This window comes from Athene cunicularia, assembly GCF_003259725.1.
Source record: "Athene cunicularia isolate RWA chromosome 2 unlocalized genomic scaffold, athCun1 chr2_part1, whole genome shotgun sequence".
Classification (NCBI taxonomy): domain Eukaryota; kingdom Metazoa; phylum Chordata; class Aves; order Strigiformes; family Strigidae; genus Athene; species Athene cunicularia.
The window spans coordinates 114,756,027-114,780,676 of NW_020799095.1; the positions used below are offsets into that span (position 1 = coordinate 114,756,027).

Below are 24,650 nucleotides of genomic sequence, written 5' to 3' on the forward strand. Positions count from 1 at the left end.
GGTGTGGGGTGGGGGTGGGGGATAATCAAAGAAATCAGTGCAAAGTGAAGCTACTGAATCTTTTACTTGAAAGTTTCCCAAACCAATTTTTCAAAAGGCATTTCCAAAAGGAATTTTTCCAATGCAAAATTTAATCTCAGTGGTATAATTTCAGAAAAAGCTATAAGTGATTATAAACAGAGCCTTGTGATAGAAAGCAATCTCAATTATCAGTGCTGCTACTAGCTCTTTCTGTAAAAACAAAAGGCTAATAAATTAAAAAAATAAAGTTCTGTAAATCTTCATCTGAAACAGATCTGTCTTTTTCTCTTAAGCAATTGGCTGGATAAACAGCATCAGGCAAATAACTGCAACTTCTATGTTGATTTTATTCATAGACTTATAATGCAAATATAATTTCTTGATACTTTACAATTTTTCATGCAAAAAGCTGCCTAAAGAAATAAGGAATTAAACTCTTCTAGAATTTCTAGTCAAATGTCCTCAAACGATCAAATGTCTGTATGGTCCTGTGTAACTGAGCAGAGCACAAGGCTTAAAATTGGTGTAAAATGCCAAGTAAGCCAATTATGTTAATGTGCTAAGTGCATCCAAAGCAATTACATGAAGTGACAAGGAAAAAAAGTATGGAAATGGCTCGTACATGGCAAAAAAATGATTACATCTGACCATAAGTCCAAAACAATACAGAACTGGCAGAAATATTGTATCAGAAATAACTAGTAATAATACTTCTGTAATACAGTAAATGAATCCTCTCTGGCCTCCACAGAAGAGGTGTGGGGTGTGTGTGTGTGGGAAAGAGTCAGTTCTCCATTCACATTTTCATCTGAAATACAAAACAAGCAGCCATGTTAAGAAAAACCTCATTCTCCTAAAAGAGCAAACACTGCTGGCTTGACTGATTAGACATCAGCTTGATATCCAAACCAGTTAATACTTCATTAGCCAGAACTGGACAAAAATACTGAATACTATCTTAATTATTTTTCATGATTAATACACTTTTTTTTTTTTTTCTTTTTTTTTTTTTTTTTTTAAGCTGAAAGATACACCATTCACTTGGCATTTTAACACAAAGCAAGTTACTTTTAAGTGGGTCTCTGATATTGTCTACACTGTAAAGACTTCAACTAGTTGTTTTCTGAAAAGATCATTTAAATAATGAGGTATTCTTAGCACAACACATAGCAAGAATTATTCTATCCTTGGTCATATACTCCAAGCCTCCACTCAAATGATACATGTAAAGTTTTTTCCTGAGCAAAGTAACTGGGAGATAATATCATACTGCTATTAAAAATTCCAGAACAATTAATGTTTATTTCTAAAAACCAGTATGCACTTTCATACACTTAACACAAATCATGTCTCACTCCCGTGCCTTGTAAAAAATTGTGAGCCAATATTCTATAATTCTGTGACTTTATTCTGGCACAATAGATATATCAGAAAGGAGGACACCACTGTTGAGCTTGTTAGCTGATGTGTCACTGTGGCCAGGAAGAAATCTCAACTGGGACTAGTTAAAGCAGTTTTCCACCTGTTCTTGCTGCGCTTTTCTCCTCTTCCTCCACCTTTTGCTCTTAGTATTAACTTCCTTTTCCTAAGTCCTCTGCTCCCTTTCTGATATTCAGAGCCTAGGAAAAGTGGTGGAGTGGGAGGGCAGGCTTACCTGCTGCACTGGAGCTGGAACCTTGACCCTATCCTGTGCATTGATAGCGATGACTGACATCCCACTTGGTCTAACATGGAAGTCTGGGAGGAAGGGTGCCTTCCACATAGGCTAAACCATCTTGATTTAATGTTTAGAAACTAATGCTATAGGATTTGTAGTTGATAGAGAGGGGCAGTAGCCTCCTCTGTGATTATGAAAGTCCATATTACACTATTAGCATGAATATTTATTGTTACGTATGCCTTCTAATGAAATTTCTATTGTCTCAGAAATGTTAAGACAAAAATGTCACAATCTGAGAGATAGTGTGGGGAGAGAACATGAGGCTAGAAGAACATTGCTTCCTATTTAACAAACCCCCTCATAAGTGGGATTTAGTTCTTGTCATTAGATTGATTTATTTATTCCTATTGTCATTATAATATTGGTTAGGTGGCTTCCTCTATCTTGCCTCTGCTACTACTGGCATGCAAAACAGCAGGCAGCTAGGACTCTGGCCTTTAATTAATTACTTCATAAGTCATAAGGATTCAATACAAATGATGGTCTTCACAGCCACTTTGAGGACACATGGTCCCCAGTTTCTGAACTCAAAACTTCACTGGAACAATCCTGCTGCACTGACTGTATACTGTGCTTACTACTAGCAGATCAGTTTTATTTAAGTTTTAAATAAAGTCTTCAAGGAAAGCTATACCTATATAACTGTACATGTTATAACTATATAATGACGTCTCCTTTTATGTCTCCCACCTTGACAAAAATAGATGTGGGGGGCGCCATCGCTAAACATAAACTGAAATAAAAATCTTCTCATGTGATGCAGTCTCACAGTTACTTGCAGCAAAGACTCCTTCTGCCAGTTCTTCATCTTAAACTCAAAATCTAAGGAAGCAGTTTCCAGGGGAGTCATAGGCTTTGTTTTCTTAACACTCTCCTATTCCTGCTGTGATACAAATTTAGTAATAATGTTCTTGGCAACTTGTGGATGGGTGCCTTAAAAGACAGTGATAAGTAGATACCAACGATCATGGTCTGTAGAACTTTTCCAATTAATTTTGTGACCTTCTGTTTTACTAATTCCCCCTGCCCCCTCCCTCAAATACACTGACCTTCCCAGTCCAAGTTTCAAAGTTTCAGTTATGGGCTGAAAAACATACATATATTATATTAGTAGACCAACTACTTTTACTTGGTATTCAAAATCTGCTCAATTAATTGTCCTCCCTCCTCTTACTCGGCCCATATCATTACCCAGATTAGTTTTTGAAATTGTGCTGCCACTCATCGCGAGCTTGAATGAGAATTTGATGATGATGAAAAACTCCTGTCATTGTCCTGTTGTTGGGGAAGCTCATTAGGTGACATACAGATAGCGTAAGTGATCCACTTGTTTTATGGGCTTCTATAAATGATAACTTAGAAGGTATAAAACCAAATAACTGTATCTAGACAATTTAAAGCCAGTAGCACTACAATAATTAAAAGATCTTTTTAAACTGTACTGGCAGAACAGCAAAACCTCTATAATCAACTTATCTGAGGAAGAAATCAGACAATAAAAACTGAGGCATTTTAGGGACTAATAAAGCTGTGGAATCTAATGACTATAATAAATCTTTAGCTGCAGTTATTCCAGAACAATTTTCCTTGCAGTAAAAAGTATTCTACAGGGTTTTCTGCGTGAAATTACTGTTGGTTGGTTAGATGTTGATCGTAAGAAACAACTGCAGAATTATAATTTTATTTTTGGCATATATTTCCATCGTTCACCTATCTGTTTCATTATGAAGTCTTCTGGCTTCATTCAAAGGCTAGAATCAAGCAATCCTTATACAAAACCAGAAATAAATTTCTTCACTGACTTTCTGTACAAAAATACAAATATTCTAACATCCTATGTATAGTTCAGCATGGTGTTATGCAGCAGTTTTGGACTGAGAACTACACTTCTGCCCACAGCTCATATTTAATGCAGGCTGCAATGAAATATGTAAGTAAATCAATAGGTAGTATGTATACCCTTAAAAGTAGAGCTTGCAAGGGTTGAAGTCAGCCTACCTACTTTGAGCTGACAATTCTGGCGGTGAGCTAAGCATGCAAGCTCTTTCTACAGCCAGTGGAGCTCTGGTTAAGGTTCTCAATGGAGTTTAGGGGACAACTCATCTCATCCTACAGCAAAACCCTAACGTTTAGCCAAAGAATACACTTTAGCCTCCACAGATTATACAGCTTAGATCTCTACTGTGGAGTCCTACTTATACTGTCCAAAGGTAAATAGCTGGAGTAAACTGAGGTGAATGTTGACCCTGCTATGAGAATGACACTTGCACGACCACTTGTGGAATGAGATTTATCCTAACCCTGGCTTATGTATACCTCTGTCTCTGTTGCGACATGACTGAATGCTCCAATCAAATGGCATTCACTTCCAATTTCATGTTTTATCAGTTTTGAAAAGTGAAAATTATTATTTTAGTTACCCACACTGATGTTCAGTTTATAAAAGAAACACATTCATTGCAGAAAGAGATTGTTCCAGTTTTTATATCCGTTCTGCACCAATATAAAGGAATATTCAATATATGTCAATATAAGTCAAAGTAGAAAGATTAAGCTACTTACTTAAATTATTTTTTGTTAGCTTATGTGATCAAAACCAACTAAAACCACCACATAAGATGTCTTACAGATGTTGTATATATGCCCTGAATGGTACTACCTGTAAAACATTTAAAAATAGTTTTTTTTTCTCAGACTCGAAATACCCATCCCATTTAAATTACTTGTTTAAATCTAAGGTCTGATCACATTCTTATGAAGACAAACAATCCTTCTCGATTAAATATAATAGAGAAAACCTGAAGTAATAGTATACTCCAAATTAGTTTAGTTTTTGTTTCTTTAGAGGGGTTTCCAGAGAAGTGTGTGTGAATACAGAAGTGTCAGTGAGACTTTTAATAAACTTGATGAAATACTATTAAAAACTAAAATTTACAGAATTTGTAAGACATTTTACTAATAAAGTACTGTGAAAACTACAGCAGTGAAACATGTTAATATTGTAAGATCCACTGAAAGCTGTAAACAGTTTCTGTACAGAAGGCCTTTCAGAGCTTATGTCCAAATACCTAAAACCAAATGCAGGCTGGCACATAAATCCCTGTGCACTGTCAGAATCACAAGCAATCCCTAAATCCAAGCCAAATTCAAATTCCCAACTCCTTAGATCTCTTGAGTTTTCTACATATACTAGAGAGTCACAGTATAGTTGTTTTTTTTTTTTTTAAATACATCTCTTTGATTTATTGCTGCATCTTATTTAGGGTAATTTAAAATAAATTCGACATACTTTAAACCACTTTCTAATGACTACAGTACCTGTAGCTAGACACTTTTCTTGAAAGTGAAAACTTAAACCAGCTCAAACTCTGAAAACTTAAATAATTCAACAAAATTCAACTTGTATGAAAATCACACAAGCCATTTAGCTATAAACAAATTCCATAAAAAATGCAGGGTTTTTTCCCCGTAGGATGCAAAATGTTATCAATTTAACCGGGAAAACAAAATCTGCCTTTTTTCCAGCTTACAGAAGTCCTGTAATGTGCAAAAGCAGGAATCAGCAGAAGGATTTATTGAGTTGCTCAGTATTTAAGAAGAAACAAAACCACACGGCACTTAAGGTGCAAAAGCAAAGTGGTTCCTGTCATACTTTCAAGTCATAAAGTTCTCTTACAAGTTGCCTAGTAGTAAATCCTTCCATATTAAGTTTTGTACAAAGCTAGTATTTTTACATATGAATGCTTTTTACTCATACTGGATGGCTACTGTATGTCATGTTATTCTACTGTTCTAACAGGTCAATAAAACCAGCACACAATGGTGTTTTTTTCTACTATTAAGTATGCAAGCCCAGTACGGTAAGCTAATTCCTGCCAAATCTATCCTTTTAGAAATGAAAGTGTGGATATAATTGACTTGCTTTCCAAGTAAACTGGCTAGTGGTGTATTTATTTTTAAAATGTAATACTTACATTTAATGTAGTTAATACTTAAATGTTTCGTTTGCCTGTCCTAGCAACTGATATTTAAAATCGAAATATACGAAACCAAACCCAATAAACCTTACAAAAAGATTTAAAAAGTAGCATTGCTAAGTACTCAAATATGAAATAAGAGCCACATAGGAAAATGAAAACAGAGAATGAAAAGGCAGCAGTAGACACCAGCAGAATCACTGCATCCCTTTCCCTCCATCTAGTAATCCTGGAGATACTTAGGCAGGCACTAGTCTGTAGGCCATACCTAAGTGAAAAGAATGCAGGCACAGGCCCTGAGGTTTGTGTGTCCTGCCAGCTGTAGTGCTGTACCAGGGTCAGATATAAACCTTGATCCCAACGAAGTTGGGGAGGGAGGGAGGTTGTGCAAGCTTCATGCAGTGACAGGGAATGCACAGGGCAGCACCAATGTCATGGCAGGGAGAACAGATTCAACAGTGCTCTTAGCAAAACCTCATTACTCTTCCACCAGACCTGACTCTGCATGTTCCTACCTAAACTGAGCCAGACAGAAACCCTTAGTGCATAAACACAGGGCTGACAAGGGTGGATTTTAGTCACCTGTCTCCCCAAGTTTAGCCCAGCAGGCAGTGCTGAACCCAGCTCTTGAGGCCCGGCAGCCCAGGTTGCCTCTCATCCACAGATGCTGGAGGAGCCTGGTGAAGCTGTGACCTCTGGAGTCCTAAACTAGCAGTACAACACTGAACATTTTACTTCTGAAACAACAGAAGTTTTTAACAGCAGCCTGTGACCATGTAAGAGGGGAACACATTGATGTCAGCTTTGGAAACAACTGTGTGTTTACTTACAAAACCACATAAACTCTGGATGTTTATTCAACTCCATTTTATCTAAATAAGCTGTACAGGAACTAAGCTTCATTACTATTTAGTCTGATTTAAACCAGTCGTCTCAGAAAGCATGTTTCTGAATTTCAGAACAGAATGTTACTTTCAGACTTACCTTTTTCTGTTTTGTCTTGTTCAGTTGCTTTTTCACTTTTCCCTAGAATATTAAAAATATAATTTATTTGAAATAAACTTTTTGTTAACCATTTATGATAAAAAAGAGATACAAGAAAATTATAGCATACTCAAAATATAATTGGGCTAACAGAATTTTTTGTTTTAATTTGATTTTTTTAAAGTAACCACAGACTACTGTCTGAACTATATAGTTACATAAAGGGTCGTTCTCTGCAGATTCTTCAAGTATTGATTATTGATTCTGTCACAAAATACTTCATAAATTTTTCCCAGTAGATTTTGGTAACACACAGACTGACAGCTATTTTTGCAAGAAAAAAAAAAAAAACACCAAACAGTTCTCTAATTAAAAACTCTTGGGAACACTAGCTTAATATATATATTTTTCATTAAAATGTAAAAAACATGAAAGTCAATTGGGAACCTAGGTCTCATTTTCAGAAGTGACTTGGGCACTTGGAAGCTTTTGTCTTACTTCGACTTTTTAAATAATTTAACCCAGGTTTTTTGAAAACATCTGAATGCACAGGTAAATGTTAACTAAGCACAAGACAATCTGTAGGTAAACACAGACTATATACTGTACCAAAAGCATGTATGTATGTATGTATGTATGTATGATGAAGGTGATATATATGAAGGCAGACTTGGCCTCTCCTCTTTTTCTCTTCTCTAAACACTTTTTGGTTTTGGTTTACTCTGCAACATTTAAAGAATCTTATCTCACAATTCTAATATTATCATTCTGTTTACAGTTTCACTCCAATAAACTTCCAATATTTCCTCCCCATAAACCTAATAGAGAATACTAAAAGAGAGGTCAGTTAGCTTTTTAGTCAGTTATTTTCTTCTCTAACATACACTCTTTGATTTTGAGGTATCTTTATATATAGAAAAAACATTTTCTTTAATTTCCAAGTCAGTTAGAGACATCTTGTCAGAATACTCAATCTTCAAAGTTTTTTAAACCAACTGCTCAGAAGTATTATACTGTGAATGAAATACACCATGTAAAAATATTGAAAGCCATCTTTTTTCATGAAGAAACTGGGTTATGCGCACACATGAAATCAAACCATTTCACATTCTAATTTCACCCATTACTACAAGCTGACAATTGCTACTACTGAACATGCGGACATGACTTATATTCAGCACAAGGCAGAATGAGTATTAACTTGATTATGGTATGGTAAATTAAATAAATATGGTCACATTGAAAGTCATTCACCTCTTCAATTATGTCATAAAACAAAAAGATTGTCTCTTAAATTGAATGAAATGACAAAAAAGACTGATAGAAACAGTTACATACTATGGGATAACTTGGACAAGGAATATTATTACCATAACAATATATTAATGAAAGTGGTGTCCAATACTTGTTAAAATACTAGCTTTTTTGTTGTTACTTTTTTGGACATACCACACAACAAATAAAACAGTCATGTCCATCTGTATGTCATCAGAAATACCGTATTTTAAAAAGAGCAGTAATATAATTCCAGGTGAGACACAGAATAGTTTATATAGTCATATTTCTATTATTTTCACCAACTCACAGCACATGAACAACTCGTTACAGGAGAGTGAACCATGACACAGTATATTATTTAGCCATCCATTTTCCTTTTATCTTTTCCCTTACCAGCAACACTGATAATCTCACATGACCTCTTCTCTCTTAACTCCCTCTAGGTCACTCAGTGATCACCTTCCACACATCTTGAACATTCATGTTCATTTCCGCAACTTCTTTTCCATCACAGGAAGAGCAAGGTATGCACTCATCACTCTAAAGCCTGCTCCTATCTCCTATTCTTGTCCAGCTTCACTTCTATTACTGAGGCTCATGCAATGTATAACTTACAGATCTCTATAAACATTAATGCACTAGGATCAACTCTATAACTCTCTTGGACTTTTTTCAACCTGTATTCTGCTAAATTAGCTGCCAGTGATTTCACCTGCCTCTCCAACGATCTTTAAATACTCCAGCTTCTCCTTCTAGGTAGCTGCTTTTGAAATTCATCACAACTTGATCTTGTTAGTTCTGAAGATCTATTTCTCTCAGCTCTCACCACACTTAACTGAACTCACTTCATCATATTCAGAACATAATCCTTTGTTCCCTCCACAGTGATCCCTAAATTACTTTGATGGTACAAATGGTTTTAATTAAGCTATTCCTGAAAAAGGTTTAAAAAATGTCCTGTCTCAAAGACAAGGATACGATCGTAAATCTTGAGACTATTTTGTCATCAACTTAAACCAACTGTAGCTCAAACAAACAAAAAAGTGTTAGCTCTTCAAACCACTCCCATCTTTTACTCGATTTCTCTATTTCCAGCAAAACAAATTCATAATCACAGACAAGACTGTTTTGATCTATCTCTACAGGCTAGGAAGGCTATCACCGTGTAACATATGCACCAGGTATTCACAAGGTTTCTACTATAAAGAAAAAAATAATTTTTCATATTACAATCTGTGTAAATATTTGTGAATGCATGTGACAATGACCCAAATCACAACTAAAAATTTGTTTCAAACCTTGTAGATTTTACATGAATCCCAATCAACACTATAAATGTACAATACAATTTGCTATTTACATACATATAATTTTTGAAACACATAAAATTACACAATGATATTCAGTAAAAACATGACATTTTTCAGTATCTTTCCTATATCCAATCTTATCCATTTTCTTTACTTCTTAGAAAGAGGTGCCATTGATATTGCACCTTTTGAATTATTCAGAATGTGAAAAAGTCACTTAAAATTGTAGTAAATTTTCAGTAATAACATAAAACTTTAGTATCCCAGTCTAATTTTTGCTTTCCTTACTGGTATTGCTTCCTGTGATTTCCAAAAAAACAACTGAACCCAAGATTTCACAGAACCGCAGAGTTAGCAAGAAGCAACATAGCTATGTGAAAATACAATGAAAGATGTAATCTTTTTGACTTTTTCTTAAACTACAGTTCTTTATTCAGCAATATAACATCATGAAAATTTGGAAGTATTTGAAAACTGAAAGGTCAAGGAAGATTTTTATTTTCAAAGAGAGAACGGTACAGACACAACAACCTTGCTAGATTTCTGATTTAAACTACAGACCATAAACTAGACTATTTCTCTGTGAAAGGTAAATATCATACTTGCCTCACGTTTGTTAGAATCATCTCATCCATTTTATATTACAAATAGAAATTATGTATCATAGGCAAAATTCCTGCCAAATTGATTGCAGAATAGCTAATATTCCAATTACACAATACCCCAATTATACTTCTATAATACACAACTATAGAAGCCCAGACCTTAGTGTAATGCCCATTTCCTTCACATAATACTATCCAGAAATAAAAATTACTCCTACTTGCTAGATTTCTTCCTCTTTGTAAATACTTTCAAATATATTTTTAAACATTCAAAATTATTACTTTGAAAAATAATAACGCTAATTAGTGGATGAGAGAAATATTCATCCCTATAGTTAATATCTACCACATTTGGGAAATAATGACACTAGAAAGACAAAGATATTCTTCTGTGTTTTATTGCAGCCAAACATTAAAACAGATTAAATATACATTTTTTTTTTTTAATAGTCTGCTTGACCTTGCTCAGCTTGGCATATTTCTGTAAACATGAAGCACATAAAAATCACATACCCAGGTACAAAATACTTAAAATTTGATCACAGCATAATACACTCTCACAGTCCCACAATTCTAGGAATAGGCTGCCACTGTTATATAAAAAGTCATCCATTCACCACTCTAAAATCATTCCCAAGCTTCCTCATAAAATATGGCTTTGTAAATATTATTGCTCTGCAATTCACAATCACAGGTAATTTCACTAGTACATCCCATCCCAAACTGCATCACAGTCTAAGAATATTATTGCTTTCCTGAAAAGTCTGAAGAAATCACTTTGGGACATCTGTGTTTGTCGATCAGATGTAACACACACTTACATGGAGTCTTACTGAAATCCCAAACAAAAAAAAGGCAAGCACATATGATGCCCTTTTCACTATAAAAAGTAAGCAACTAAAAACCTGACTTCAAAACAGTGTCACAGAAATTTAAAATCTCCCTGTCAAACAAAAGGTAACCACTGTTAGGGTTACCAAATTGATTTCTCTTCTTAAAAAAATTATCTTATTGTATTTCTTCTAAGCTCCCATATCAGGCTTGGCAATTTCCTAAAATCACAGAAATTATTCCTGAGCCAAAAAGGAACACACGCAAAATTCTGAAGAATAAAATATGTCTTCATAATTGTGGAACAGCAGCACAGAACAGGTAAAAAGTACACCTGTTATACTAAAATTCTAAATCACTCAAAGTCTAAATTTCAGACGTACCATTTACAAGAGCGTTTATGATCACAGGTCTTAAATTTTTATATCCTTTTTTTTTAAAGGTTGAATTTACAAAGTTTGGGGTTTTTTTAAAAATAAAATAAAATTGAAAATAAAATTTACAAGTCAAGGATTTATGCAAATTTGACTTATTTTAAATAATTCACTTAATAGAAAGCTTACTAAACCCAGCTTCGAGATCATTATATTGGTAGGCAAAGCAGAAGACTTCTACTGAGCTCTACCTGATTCCGGCAACTCAGCTTTGTTGCAATCTACACTGACTCCCTGCCAGGCTATTACATAGTTTCTAGGCATTTTTGCTTTAAAAAATCCCTAATGTGCATAAAAAATAAGTTCTAATTTACACATAAAGGGTTTCTGAAAAAAGTAATTTAGTAATCTGCCTTTTTATTAATATGAATTAAACATACATTTTGATTATTTTAAAAATCACCTGAAATTTATGTAGTGTAACTGTTGACATAACATCAGTGCAAAGAGATATAAGTCAAACTTCACAGCATAGTGTGTGCCTGATTAGTGTTTTCGATAAAATGCAGTTAGGCTGTATGCTATATCAGCAGTTATAAAACATTTAAAAATTCATAATATTATGTTTCATTTGACCAAACTGCTCTGTACATACTGTACGAATCCACAACAAAAGATATATATTAAAATCTGAAAAAATGTACTTGCTGCTACGTTATAAATAGATTAACAATTGCTTGAACAGCACATATGAAATGCAGCTCAAATTTGCAACTCTGTCACAAACACAGAAGAAAAATAATTAATTCACTAAACTTGACCAAGAAAAAAAAAATCAGACAGGAATGTAAATTAAACATCCAAGTGTTAAAAAAAAAGCTTACTAAAATGACAGTTGGCTACAACCCATTTACAATATTTTAGTGTTTGTTCCCCAAACCCTGAACTGCTTGGTAATTACATCATAAGATCTATTACAAGCATCTGCTCCCCTTTTGTAGCGTATGGTTAGGGCTGGTCCTCCTGATGTAGGGACTTTTCTTTTGAAGCTCTAAGTATCTGAAAAAATAAGGGGAAATCTATATTAAAGGACCAACCAAAACACAACTTACTCTAAAATAAAACAAAACCAAAAAAAATTTTAAATGCTAAAAAATATGCAACTTTGTATGACACTAGTTAATTTGAGAAAGCTATAATTTCTAGGAGCTATCATAGTAAATATACACAAAGTTGCTGTATAAGGTGGGAAATGTAAACTTTTAAATATTTATCTAGGCAGCACTTTTTTTCTCATCATATGGGACTTCATTTACCTTGTAAAGGAAATCTAGGCCATGTCACAAATACATTAAAACAAATTTATCTCTTTTTGAAAAAAAAAAAAGAAAAAGTCAAGGACACATACAATTGGAAAAGAGGAGCCAGGGAGTCAGGAAGGGTCAAAGTTGTAAAGTGGAAACCTCTCTACACATAAGGGATTTCAGCAGTTGGTAAAATAAATGTGGGGTTATAAAAACATCAAGGATACAAGATAAAAGGGAGGGAAGGGGAAACAACCCTTAAATATTTTAAATCTGACCATATACAAGAGGGATCAAAATCGAAATACAAAGAGTAAATGTATCCCAAAAACCTGTAATGTCGCCTTTAAAATATGTCTCTAACAAGCATCACTCAACCACAAACACTGCAATTTATATATCAGTGTAAAACAGGATTAGCCAAACATCCTACATCAGTAATATTTCAAGCTGGCCTATTATACCACTCAAGTGCATTAGTTTACAAAAACACAGCCTACAACTGTAGTTAAAATAAGTTACTGCTGGAAAGTAACACTGGTAATAGTTTTAGAAATAAATGTGGAGAACTGGAAAACAGTACATACCGATACCTAAAGATGCAGCTGCCTACTGTTATTTGTTTTGTGATATGCCCTTAAGGCAGCAAAAAACTTTTGACTTGCACTCCAGCATATTCAAATCCGACACCTGATTTCTTCACTGGTTGTATGAGAACGTTCCTGACAACTAAATTAATCCTCTGAACTATCTCTCGTTTTCTTTCCAAAACAAGTAAGTTCCTACGTTTCAAATAAAAGCCAAACAACCACTCCTAACCTTATTAAAAACCAGTATCATGCTTTAAATTAAGTTGCATGAATTTATGCTACCTGAGAATAAGGACTCTATAGTGACATTTCTGTGTATCTTTTACACTACCTGAAGTTATGTTTATTACATAGATAAATCTGTTATATTTGTAAAGAGTGCACATGAGAACACATCAGTGTTCTTCATTCAGAATAGAGTTTGAGTCTCTAGTACAATGAACTTTAATATTATTATTGCTGAAATAACAGGAAATACTAGCTTTGAATGACTGATGAAATGAAATTGCATGAACAAAGGAGAAAAGACTTCCGACAACAGAAAACTCCCATACTGAATCCTCTATCACAAATTACATAAAATAAAATCCCGGGAAAATGTGAGAATGGTGTTGCCTTCAAACTGAAATTTTCACATCCAAAAAAGGAAGGTAAAAATACTTAATAGTGCTTAATAGTAGGAAAATAATTGTAATTTAACAGTAATAAAATGCTTATTCCTGGTCAGTAGTCTACTTATGTCCCATTTCTTTTCTCAGGTTCCAGAGACAAATTCTACTTCAGGTGCAGACACAACCAGCTTTTTACAAAAACTGATAAACAGTTTTTGTAGTTCTTCTGCCTCCAAAGTGGTTTCTGCATAACTACACAAATTACTGAAGGTTCTTGAGTATACCGTTGCAGATTTTGTGCTGATCAATTTATTTTCCTTTTCTACTTCCTAAAGGAAAAATCATATACATGGTGCCACTTCTAATAGTTACTCGTGTGCTTAATAACTGAACAAATAGTTTCTGATTGATTCTCTCACTTTTTTCCCCATGAGGCGAAAAAGAAAATATTCACTCCTTCCAGTGCTGCTATTATTTCCACAAGATATACCTGAATAGAGCTAACAAGCCCTTTGTCATCTAACATACCTAACATATCCTAATCTCATGATTTAAGAAGTGTGTTCCACTAGTTTTGAAAACAACTGAAGTTAAAAACAATAAATCTAAAAAACCTTTTGAAAGGATCAAAAATAAATACTATTTCAATAAAATATAACTTGTTTTATTCTAACAGTGCTTAAAAATAGTAAGAACTCTCTTCATATCACAGTAAATTGAGACTGAACAACTAGGTTCAATTCCACCATGTTATTTGAAAGTCCAGCTGCACTTTGTCCCTTTGTACTTGGCATTGGTGAGACCTCACCTGTGTTCACTACCCCTCACCACAAGACAGACACTGAGGTGCTGGAGCATGTCTAGAGAACGGCAACGAAGCTGGTGAAGGGTCTAGAGCACAAGTCTTATGAGGAGCAGCTGAGGTAGCTGGGGTTGTTTAGCCTGGAGAAAAGGAGGCTGCGGGGAGACCTTAATGCTCTCTACAAATACCTGAGAGGAGGTTCTAGCAGGGTGGGTGTTAGTCTCTTTTTCTCACACTGCAAATGACAGGACAAGAGGAAACAGCCTCAAGCTGTACCAGGGGAGGTTTAGGTTGGATATTAGGAAAAATTTCTGCACCAAAAGGGTTGTCAAGAACTGGAACAGGCTGCCCAGGAAAGTGGTTGAGTCACCATCCCTGGAGGTATTTAAAAGATGTTAGACATGCTTAGGGACATGTTTTAGTGGTGGACTTGGCAGTGTTGGTTTTACAGTTGGACTGGATGATGTCTTTTCCTAAATGATTCTATGATTCTAAACAAAATATTTGGAAAGCCATCCACAACTGTACAATACACAAGATTCTTTTTTTTTGTGAAGGTAGGAAATTAATTTACTCCTGCAAGACAGAGACATTAAATACAGAACAAAAAGCAACAGAAATATGGTCCACAAAACCAAAGGATTTCAAGTTGGTACTTGGATTCTGAATTTGGCTTTAAAATAGTATATGTAAGTCAAGAGAACATCTCAATATCCTCATATCAATACAACTGACACTGTGAGGTGGAATTATCTACTGTTGAAATTTTGCCCTAGTCCTGTAAGGGACTTTTTGTTATTTTAACTCTAAGAAGCTACATTTTCTGAGAGAAAACAGCTTTTCTTGTTCTGCAGTTCCAACTTAAAGCACAAACAATTCAACTGAACACTACTTTTGCTGAACTTCTTGCCTATGCTGTCAAAGTAAGTACTGCTTTTTCCTACTTTGATTACAAGCTTTAGTTAAAAATAATTCTTATTCATTATGAAACAAAACATTTTTAGATAAGGCATCTATTAATGAACACCTGTGGCTTCAAACATCTCAACACACCATGCGGCTATTATGATAAACAGGTTAGAAAGATGTCACAGACAACAGTTATGTTTTGATGTATTTCAAACCACCTCAGTTAAGGTTAAACATGTGAATTAAAACACAAACTAAACCATGCCTCCAATCTGTACTGGGCAATCACAAAGATCTCCCATGTTTGTTCACTTCTCTGGCTGCTTTTGGTATGCCCAAGAACCAAGTTTCCTTTCCTGCACGGAAAAACAAAACCCCACAGAACTACCTGGGCACCACACCACGTAAGAGCTTCTGCATATTGTAAAGATTAACTAACCCACAAAGATGCTCAGGTTAACGAGAACAAAGCAAAAATACAGCTCTCCAGGCTCCTGAATTGCAGGTTCTGTGGTTTACTGCCCAGAGATACAACGCAGTGTTTCACTCCATACAACTACTTTGTTACAAAGAACAACCTAGAAACTTGTACCAATTAACTCCAAAAACCAGATTAAATGTAACAATATGCAATCTTCAAATTTAGAATCCATTTTTAGGTACTGTAAAAATGGTTTTGGTAAACTCTGTGTTGACTACTGTCAGGTAACAGATGGAAGAGCTGGAAGTGCTCTTAAAATCAGTTATGTCAAGAAAAATGTGATGGCATGACAAATCAGTCCTGCTTCCAGACCAGTGCCCAAAGAGTGCGCCAGAGTCAGACTGCAATAGATCTCACTGATACACAGAGAAGTGGTAGTATCGCCACTCTAGAAAGGAAGCATGTGTATAGTTTGAGCCCTGAAATTTTGTATTTCCCTTAAGAGCAAAATTTTCTAGGTCTGTCTCAAATAATTAAAATCAGAGTTGTAAATTAAAACTGCTCACAGTTTTATTTGGACTGCTTCCATATAACCCAGTAATTATTACTACCATTTATCCAATACAAGATAAAAACTACTTCTTCAAAAACAGGAAGCAACTTTATATGACAATAAAGATATCCCTTCACTGCTCTTCAAAGTAATTTGTTTGCAGACTTTCCATGTAACTACAGCTTCTTTTTTTGGGAAAAAACCCAAACACTTAAGATTAATTTACCCACTAAATCATAATTTGAATAATCCTCATCTTGAACAGGCATTTATGTTAAGTCAAAATTGTACAAACAATTCAAACTGGACAATTCTCTAAACATTTACAAAAAGGTGCATATTTTTCCCCTATGCTCAAAAGAGTGACCTATCAACAGTGCTCTGTAATACTACTTTTCCAGAAGTAGGATGCAAATTTTCCTCCACTGAATTTTTCCAGGGGAAAGATTCGTACTTAAGTAGGCCAATAAGTAAACTACAGGATTGCACAGTTTCAAAAACGATACTTAAAAATTCTGAAACTCTACTATCTGAAGCATAAATCTCCCACATTTTCACATGCTACTACAGCATGGGCTTAGAAAACATTCATATACTTACTATGTTCTCAGCTGTAATTGTGAAATATTTTAATTCAAAATTCAGTTCTTTTTAATTTCATATGTATATTTAAATTAGACATGTCACGTGACAAAGTGCTATTATTGCTAATAAACTGAAGGTTGCATGAATAGGGAGATATGTACAGGGAGGGAGTCAGCCTCACCAGAAAAAAAACTGAGAATAGCCAGGATGCTGGCTGCAGACAGTAAAAAGAATCGATGAGAGGGAAATAAATTCTCTGACTCAGGAAGACCATAGATAAAATACTCAAAGCTGGGGAGACATTCCACTTTTTCTTTCTTTTTACATATATTCACTCTCTTGAGTATATACTACTGACTAGCTTCCCATGACCTGTTGTAAGTTTTTCTGAACTGGGAGCACTCTCAGCTTCTAAACTGAAGAGTGCTCTGTAAGCTACTAAAATATTGTCACTATAACATCAAGTATCCAACGATACAGTTTTTTTGTCCTTGTAAGAAAAAAGCTGCAGAAAAAGTTACAAATGTTGGGTTGGGGTTTTTTTGGTTGTTTTTTTTTTCAGTATACAATTCTATTCTATGATATTTATCATTCTCATTTTTTGATTTATTTTTTTTTAAGTAGTAAACTTATGCAAAAGATAATATACAAACCTGATTGCTCTGGTTCAGTGGCCACAACATCTTCTGTATGATTACTTTCTACTGTAACAAAGAAAGTGTTGAAAAGTTACACATTGCATGTTCACAAAATTTGTTTTTATTCCCCGCCAGCCACCCAATCAAGTTAGTATCAAACAAAAAGGAAGACAAACTGCAGAACAACCAACTAGGTTAACTTAAGAGTAGAAAAAAGGTACTGAATGTATTTCATGTCCAAAGTTTAGCTCCTCTTTGTTACTGACTTCCACTGCTATCACACCCCTCAAAAGTAATTTTGGTTACAATTGTTATTTGTGTAAAACAATAATGTTTGTTTTCCCATTTAATTATATTAGAACACATTTTTCAAATGAAAAACCTAAATAAATATAGCATCAAATCCTACACACTGTGCTCATGCCATGTCTGGAAAAAAATCTTGCTTGATTATATTTTTACCTTTTCAGAGCAAGTCTTCAAATCACATTTGACCCAGTAGTCATTTAAAATTCCCTGACACCAGCACAAGAAACAAATATTTACAACTTAATCTTTTTTACTAGATAACATAATCCATTCCTCAAACTGAAGCTTCATAAGATGTCATGAAGTTCAACAAGGCCAAATGTAAGGTCCTGCACATGGGTCAGGACAATCTCCAGTATCAGTACAGACTGAGGGATGAAGAGCTTGAGAGCAGCCCTTGGATATATAGAAGTAGTTCTTCACTGGGAGGGAGGTGAGACACTGGCACAGGTTGCCCAGAGAAGATGTGGATGCCCCATCCCTGAAAGTGTTCAAAGTCAGGTTGGATGAGGCTTTGAGCTACATGATCTAGTGGAAGGTGCAGGGGTTGGACCAGATGATCTTTAAAGCCAAGCTATTCTATGATTCTATACAGCACATTTCTATGCTTCAATTTTTGTTTTTTAATTATATTAACAAATAAAAAAATGGAAGAAAAAATGTTTTATTTCACAAACTATAAAACCACATACCTGACAGCTCTTTATCAGTATCTTCAATAACTTCATCTATAAGAGAAAGTATAAAAAGTATATAATATTTTTTAACATTGGATTTCAAAATGCATATATTTCAAACCAGTTTAAGATCACAATTACAAAATATATACCTGGCTCTGCAGCTTCATTCACCTCCTCCAGAAGGTCCTCAACAGCTAAGAAAACATTAAATTCAGAGCAGTAATAAAGTCAAACCCTCAACTGATGAAACTTACATACAACACAGAATACAGCTAGCACACCATGTTTAACTGTGAACAGTAAATTGCTATAAACAAACAGGAAATTTGATGAATTTGAGGGGTAAAAAAAAGAAATTACTACTTAAATTTTCTTTCCCTCTTTCAATAAAGAATTGGTGTATTCATTAGGTAAATATTTCAAAATTGCACCTTTTGAACAGATGTTGTTTGGATTAAGACACAGTAACTTTAAAAACTGAAATTTTAAAAACACTCCTGAATCTTTCTAAGCATAATCAGTATCCCTACTTTCACCTTTTGCAGCACTGACTCCATCTGCTAGACACATTGAAAAACAAACCAAAAAAACCTACAAACTTATATTTTAAATGTCTTTTTGTTTGGATAAATGTGAAATGCCTCAGTGGGTCCTAGTTCTGTAGAGCACAATGAGCAAGTTCAACTTAAATTATGGATTCCAGAGAAGAATAAATTATTTTTATTTTCTTTCAGTATGGCACCTTTTAACTTATCTGACTGTCCTCTTAAGCTTATGATCATAAAGGTGACAAAACAGATACTTAGAATTTATTTACCCTAGAGAATTTCTTGACTTCATTCTACACTAAATAATTGTGTCTTTTTCAATCTTCTGTCTCAGTTGACTCTCAAAAGAGCTTGCATTCCAAGACAACAAAAGTAAACAGGACTAAGAGAGAGGACTGCAAACAAATAATTTTTTAACTGCTTCTGCTAACTAGGCAAAGGCACTAGCAAAAAGTAAGCATCAAAACCAAACTAGTATAAACAGCCTATAAATTTTGAATGATCTTAAGCACTGTGTAGAAGGTTATGAGCAAGGCTCACAGTGGGCAGCAAAGCTGAGTGTCTGTGCTGAACTACTGTCTTCCAAATGTCCACAAAAAAGCCTCATATGCCCCACTTTCTGTCACTTGAGACCCCAGGTGACTTGCGACCTTAAAGATGAATCCTTCAGGATGGTATAATTAACAAATGTCCCAGTTCATAGTCAAAAACCTAACTTCATAACTACACAGGGTGTAACTCACTTTTGTCGTAACTGGCAATATATCATCATTGAAGATCACACAGATTACATATTTCAGTGTATATAAATAGCAGGATTAATTATTTTAATACTAAATTTACCAAAATATTTCTCTGATTTTGAAAAGCATTTTTGTTACAAATAACATTTATTTACAGGTATTCCTACTTTAACTATATACAAAACAAACATTTTCTACTATGTTCCATATATAAAAATATATGTACATGGGGTGATGTGTGTGGCAGTGTACACACACACACACACACCCCCCATATGTATATGTATATGTATATGTATATGTATATGTATATGTATATGTATATGTATATGTATATGTATATGTATATGTATATGTATATGTATATGTATATGTATACGTATATGTATATGTATATGTATATGTATATGTATATACCTGTATCTTCAGTCTCAGTCTGCTTTTCATCTTTTGGTTCTGAAAGGAAAGAAAAATAAAGCTCCTGGGTGGTTCATATGCACAAAGTATGCTAAAAATTTTGGTTAAGTATCCAGTTCATTACTGACAAATGCAAAACTCTCAAAAAGAGTTCCTCCAGTTTTGAGGCCTGAATAGATATGTGAACTTTTACTGGAGCTTGTATTAGAAATTCCAGACATAAATCAAATACCAAATGTGAACATAATGCTGAAATTACAAGCATTTCTCTCTACACAGATGAAATACTGAAAACGATGACAACAATAAAGCTATAATTCTGTACAATTATAATAATTCACCTACATTCCTATCTTTGAGTAAAGAGCCAGTTTAATTTTTGTAACTCTCAAGAATAGGTCAAGATATTTATTACCTCAGGTAATGTCTGAAAATAGACAAAATGCTATCCATTAATTCTGTAAATTTTCAATATACATTTACTGTGAATTTTAGAACTAAGGTTCAATGTTCATCTCCTGTTTTGGATAATTTCATTATCTTAATAGGCACTAGCCCTCATCTGAAAAAGATTATTTACATAAGATTTTTAAAAAATAAATCTTTATACTATTGTTTTATCTTAAAAGGCACTAACAGTCACTTGGCTCCCTGTCCATCTTTTTGAGTTCTTACAGCATTGTCTTAAAAAAACATCCAAAACTTTTCACTTCTAATGAAAAATCTCAAACTTGCCTTTTTTTCTAGTTTCACTGCCACAAACTGTACAAAACCCTTCTTAAAACTACTGAACGTTGCATACAATACAGGAACAAAGTTCCTCTATTCCAAGTTATATGATCAGTCCATTTATAGACTTCATTGTAGGCACATGCACTCATTTCAACTGAAGAATTTTTAGCACTAGCAGTAACTGCTGAAGGTATGAAGAAATGGTTCCTTTCAATACACTAGACAAAGTGGGTGCAGCTTACCACAGGCCTTCAGTTTCTCCCAACACCATTGTCCTGGTTTCAGCTGGGATATAGTTAACTTTTCTTTTTAGTAGCTAGAATAGTGCTATGTTTTGGATTTGGTATGAGAAGAAAGCTGATAACACACTGATGTTTTCAGTTGTTGTTAAAGAGGTCAAGGACTTTCCAACTCATGTACTGCTCGTGTGCAGGTATATAAGCAGCCAGGAGGGAGCATGGTCAGAGCACTGGACCTAAATTAGCCAATGAAATATTCTAGATCATGTAATGTCATGCTCAGTGTATAAAGAAGGGGTGGCCATGAAAGAGCGGGTTCTCCCTCATTTCCAAGACTGCAATGGCAGGATATTGGTATTTTGGGATCACTAGCTGGGAACAGGGTGGGTATCAGTTGGTGGGTAGTCAGCAATCACATTGTACATTACCCATTTGTACCTTCAATTATTGTTACTGGTTTATTTTATTACAATTACTAAACTGTTTTTATCTCAACATACAAGTCTCCATTTATCCCTCCAATTCTCTTCCTCATCCTCCAGGCAGGGGGAGGGTGAGCGAGCGGCTGCACAGTGTTTGGCTGCCAGTCAAGTTCAAACCATGACAACAGGGCAAGGTAGAAGTGATTACAGGAACTGCAATCTTATTAGAGTTGGTTGCTGATTTGAGTTAAGAACCAAGTCTCACAAAGCAAGAGTTGGAAAAGAAACCGAACTGCTCTGGCCAACAATTATCTTGGCACTGCCCTCTCAGCTTTCTGAGAATTCTAGAAAGCACCACGATTGGAGAAAATATTACATCAGAGAGTCTGCCAGAAGAGGGGAAACACATCTGATAGAGATGGAGAAGACACACTGACTCTAGAAAAGAGGAGCTTACACTTCTGCCAATTTCTTGGACACTTGCATCTGAAGCCTTAAAGTGAATCTTCTTGTAGATGTGAACTGCAGTTTTGGAGCTAATGTCAATGTAATAAAATAACCTAGATGCATATTCTACACTTGATCTACTGTTAAGGACCAACTGACTGGTTACATACATATGGAATAAAACATTAAAAAAAGACCCCTTAACTGAGAGCTTGCAAAATAATGTGACAGCATAAAAAATTTTAAGACAAAGTAATTTCAATTTCATATTAACAAAGGACTTTGGTACTGTCATTTCACTAAATACAGCAGTTGTCATACCATGGTCTTCATTATCATCCTCATGCACTCGATCCTCTGTTTAAAGAAAAAAAATAAATCAATATGAAGATTCATAGAATTTTGAGGAAATAAACACACACAAATAAGACAGTGTCAAGTTTATTCAGGACAAAAGAGATTCTAAACTATAGTATTTTATACTGTATTAAAATTAGTAAGAATTCAGCAAAGGTGAAGATTTCTAAAAGATCCTGTGAAAATAACTGAATCATTTTCTGGCATCACAAGATAGTGCTTTATTTTTTTAAAGTCTATCAGTAGGCTTTTATTATCCAGTTCATTAAATAATCTATAAATTACCCACAACTCAGAACTGAACTACTCACAAATCATTTCTATATACAGCAGACTTCTGCAGTGGAATTTTGGAATCCACTTGCTAAAGCCTGCTTGCTTTAAAAGAAAAATAATTTTAAGTTACTACTTTTTTTATGATGCTTACCACACTAACTTCAACATCTCTGGCAAATTCAAATAATTTTTTGCTCACAGAAACATTTATATGCAATTTAAAATACAAATATCTATACTCCTGGTAATGTAACCCACAAAATAGTATTCTGCCCATTTGGCTGACATACAGAAAAGTATTATTCATTAAGATCTCTGTATTTTTTCAGAATGTAAATAAAAATACAGATGTAATAACTTACTAAGGAACCAATGCTATCTATAAGTTCCAATGTTTTGGGGTTTTTCTGTCTTGATTTGGGGACAAAATTCAATAAAACTGCAATAAAAAGAAGTAACACTTTGGACTGTACCTGTGTAATGTTCAATAGCATCTTCTAGCATTAGTTCAGAGTCACCTTAAATAAAAATATTTCATATTTTATATTCAAATCCAATTTTCATGCAACAGCTAAATAGCAGAAAAGAACTTAAAACCATCACATATTTAGCTCAAGAATAACAGAACTAAACATACTGAGTTAATCCTGCAATGTTTGATTTGAAAGTGACAGCTGGATTGTAAAACACATCCAGGAGCTACACTAAGTCACACAAGATAAATTCATGCATATTTGTATCTGGGCTTAAAATTAGAATACAAGTAGGTCTTTGACAATCCACTGATTAGACTGAGACACTCTGGACAGAACAAGATATTTAAGTAAGTATTTCTGGACTGGATTTGTGGAGTATTGTGTTCACAACTGCAATGGTAACACAGCTGCAAAAATTATGCTTATTTGAAACTACACAAAAATTGGTTTGAAAATAAAACTGTGACTTAGTCAACATGACGCATTATGTTGAAGCACCTTTAAAAAGTGTAAGTGATTATATTATAATCTGAACTCATTAAATATACAAACCTGGTGCTTCTGGATCACTTACTGTCTCTTCCACAGTCATAACATATTCATCTGAAACTGTAAATTAAATATGAAAAATAAAGTTTGAAATTAAAAATATGAAGTGCTTTTAATACTCAATTCTTTTTAACTTGCATCCATGGTGTGTCTTGTCAGTTGTTAAGTGTAGCGCCCTACTTGAAAACAGACAAATTAAAGCCTCACAGACATGTGCAACCTGATGCATAGCAACCCAATGGAAGGTGTTGGGCCATCTCTTAGTGGTGGGTCACCTGTTAGTCCTCTGTTATACCCTCAATATGAGAACTATATCCATGAGAGCCATTAGTCTCCATGAATAATTTTTAACAGGTCTTCTAATACTAATTTAAAAAAAATATAATATTCCCCTATCCTCAAAGTTCTAAAGTAGCTGCTTTACTAACGTGCAGGAGGACCACTGATGGTGATCTACAGAAGACAAGATAATAGATAGACAAGACAGAAGACAAGAGCCAGAAATCACACCTCAAGAAATTTGTACATTTACTTCTAGCATCACAGATTTAGAGCAATTTACTTCATTTCATAGCCAAATACATGGATTATTTTCCTCTGTGACTACAATTTTTTGTGATGTTATTAATATACTCAGTGATACACCTGACAACACATGGTATTGAAGGTAAATTAACTATCGTTTTACTTTGGAAGCATTACAGCTTGGATTCTAAATCAGTAAGTGGAAAGTAGTAATCACCCAAGAAGATAGGAATAAGCAGTTTTAGCTGTATCAAGCAAATAAAATTATTTTTCTTTCATATTTGGCATCAAATGAAACTATGAAGTCCAGAACTAACATTGAGCCAAAGGTAAGAAGCCTAGTCCAGAAAAAAAAAAAAAAAGGAAAAAAAAAAAAGGTGTCTAATGTAAATGGAAGAGGTTGCCTGTACTATAAAC

General features: G+C 34.4%; 1 protein-coding gene across 12 annotated transcripts in view; it reads right to left on the reverse strand.

Moving 5' to 3' along the window:
- The window catches only part of ASPH (aspartate beta-hydroxylase), a 99,088-nt gene that overhangs the window by 43,977 nt on the left and 30,461 nt on the right, over positions 1–24,650 (reverse strand). For 5 of the 12 annotated variants that reach the window (XM_026841982.1, XM_026841979.1, XM_026841977.1 and 2 more), the window contains 8 exons: positions 23,712–23,768; positions 23,157–23,201; positions 22,372–22,407; positions 20,211–20,249; positions 18,652–18,696; positions 18,515–18,550; positions 17,529–17,579; positions 6,703–6,744 (listed from right to left, as the gene is read on the reverse strand). In XM_026841982.1, coding sequence (XP_026697783.1) covers positions 6,703–6,744; positions 17,529–17,579; positions 18,515–18,550; positions 18,652–18,696; positions 20,211–20,249; positions 22,372–22,407; positions 23,157–23,201; positions 23,712–23,768 — 351 coding nt within the window. Of the gene's footprint in view, positions 1–6,702; positions 6,745–10,277; positions 12,160–17,528; positions 17,580–18,514; positions 18,551–18,651; positions 18,697–20,210; positions 20,250–22,371; positions 22,408–23,156; positions 23,202–23,711; positions 23,769–24,650 lie in introns of those variants that run through there. The other 7 variants (XM_026841978.1, XM_026841986.1, XM_026841985.1 and 4 more) reach the window with 7 other exon arrangements.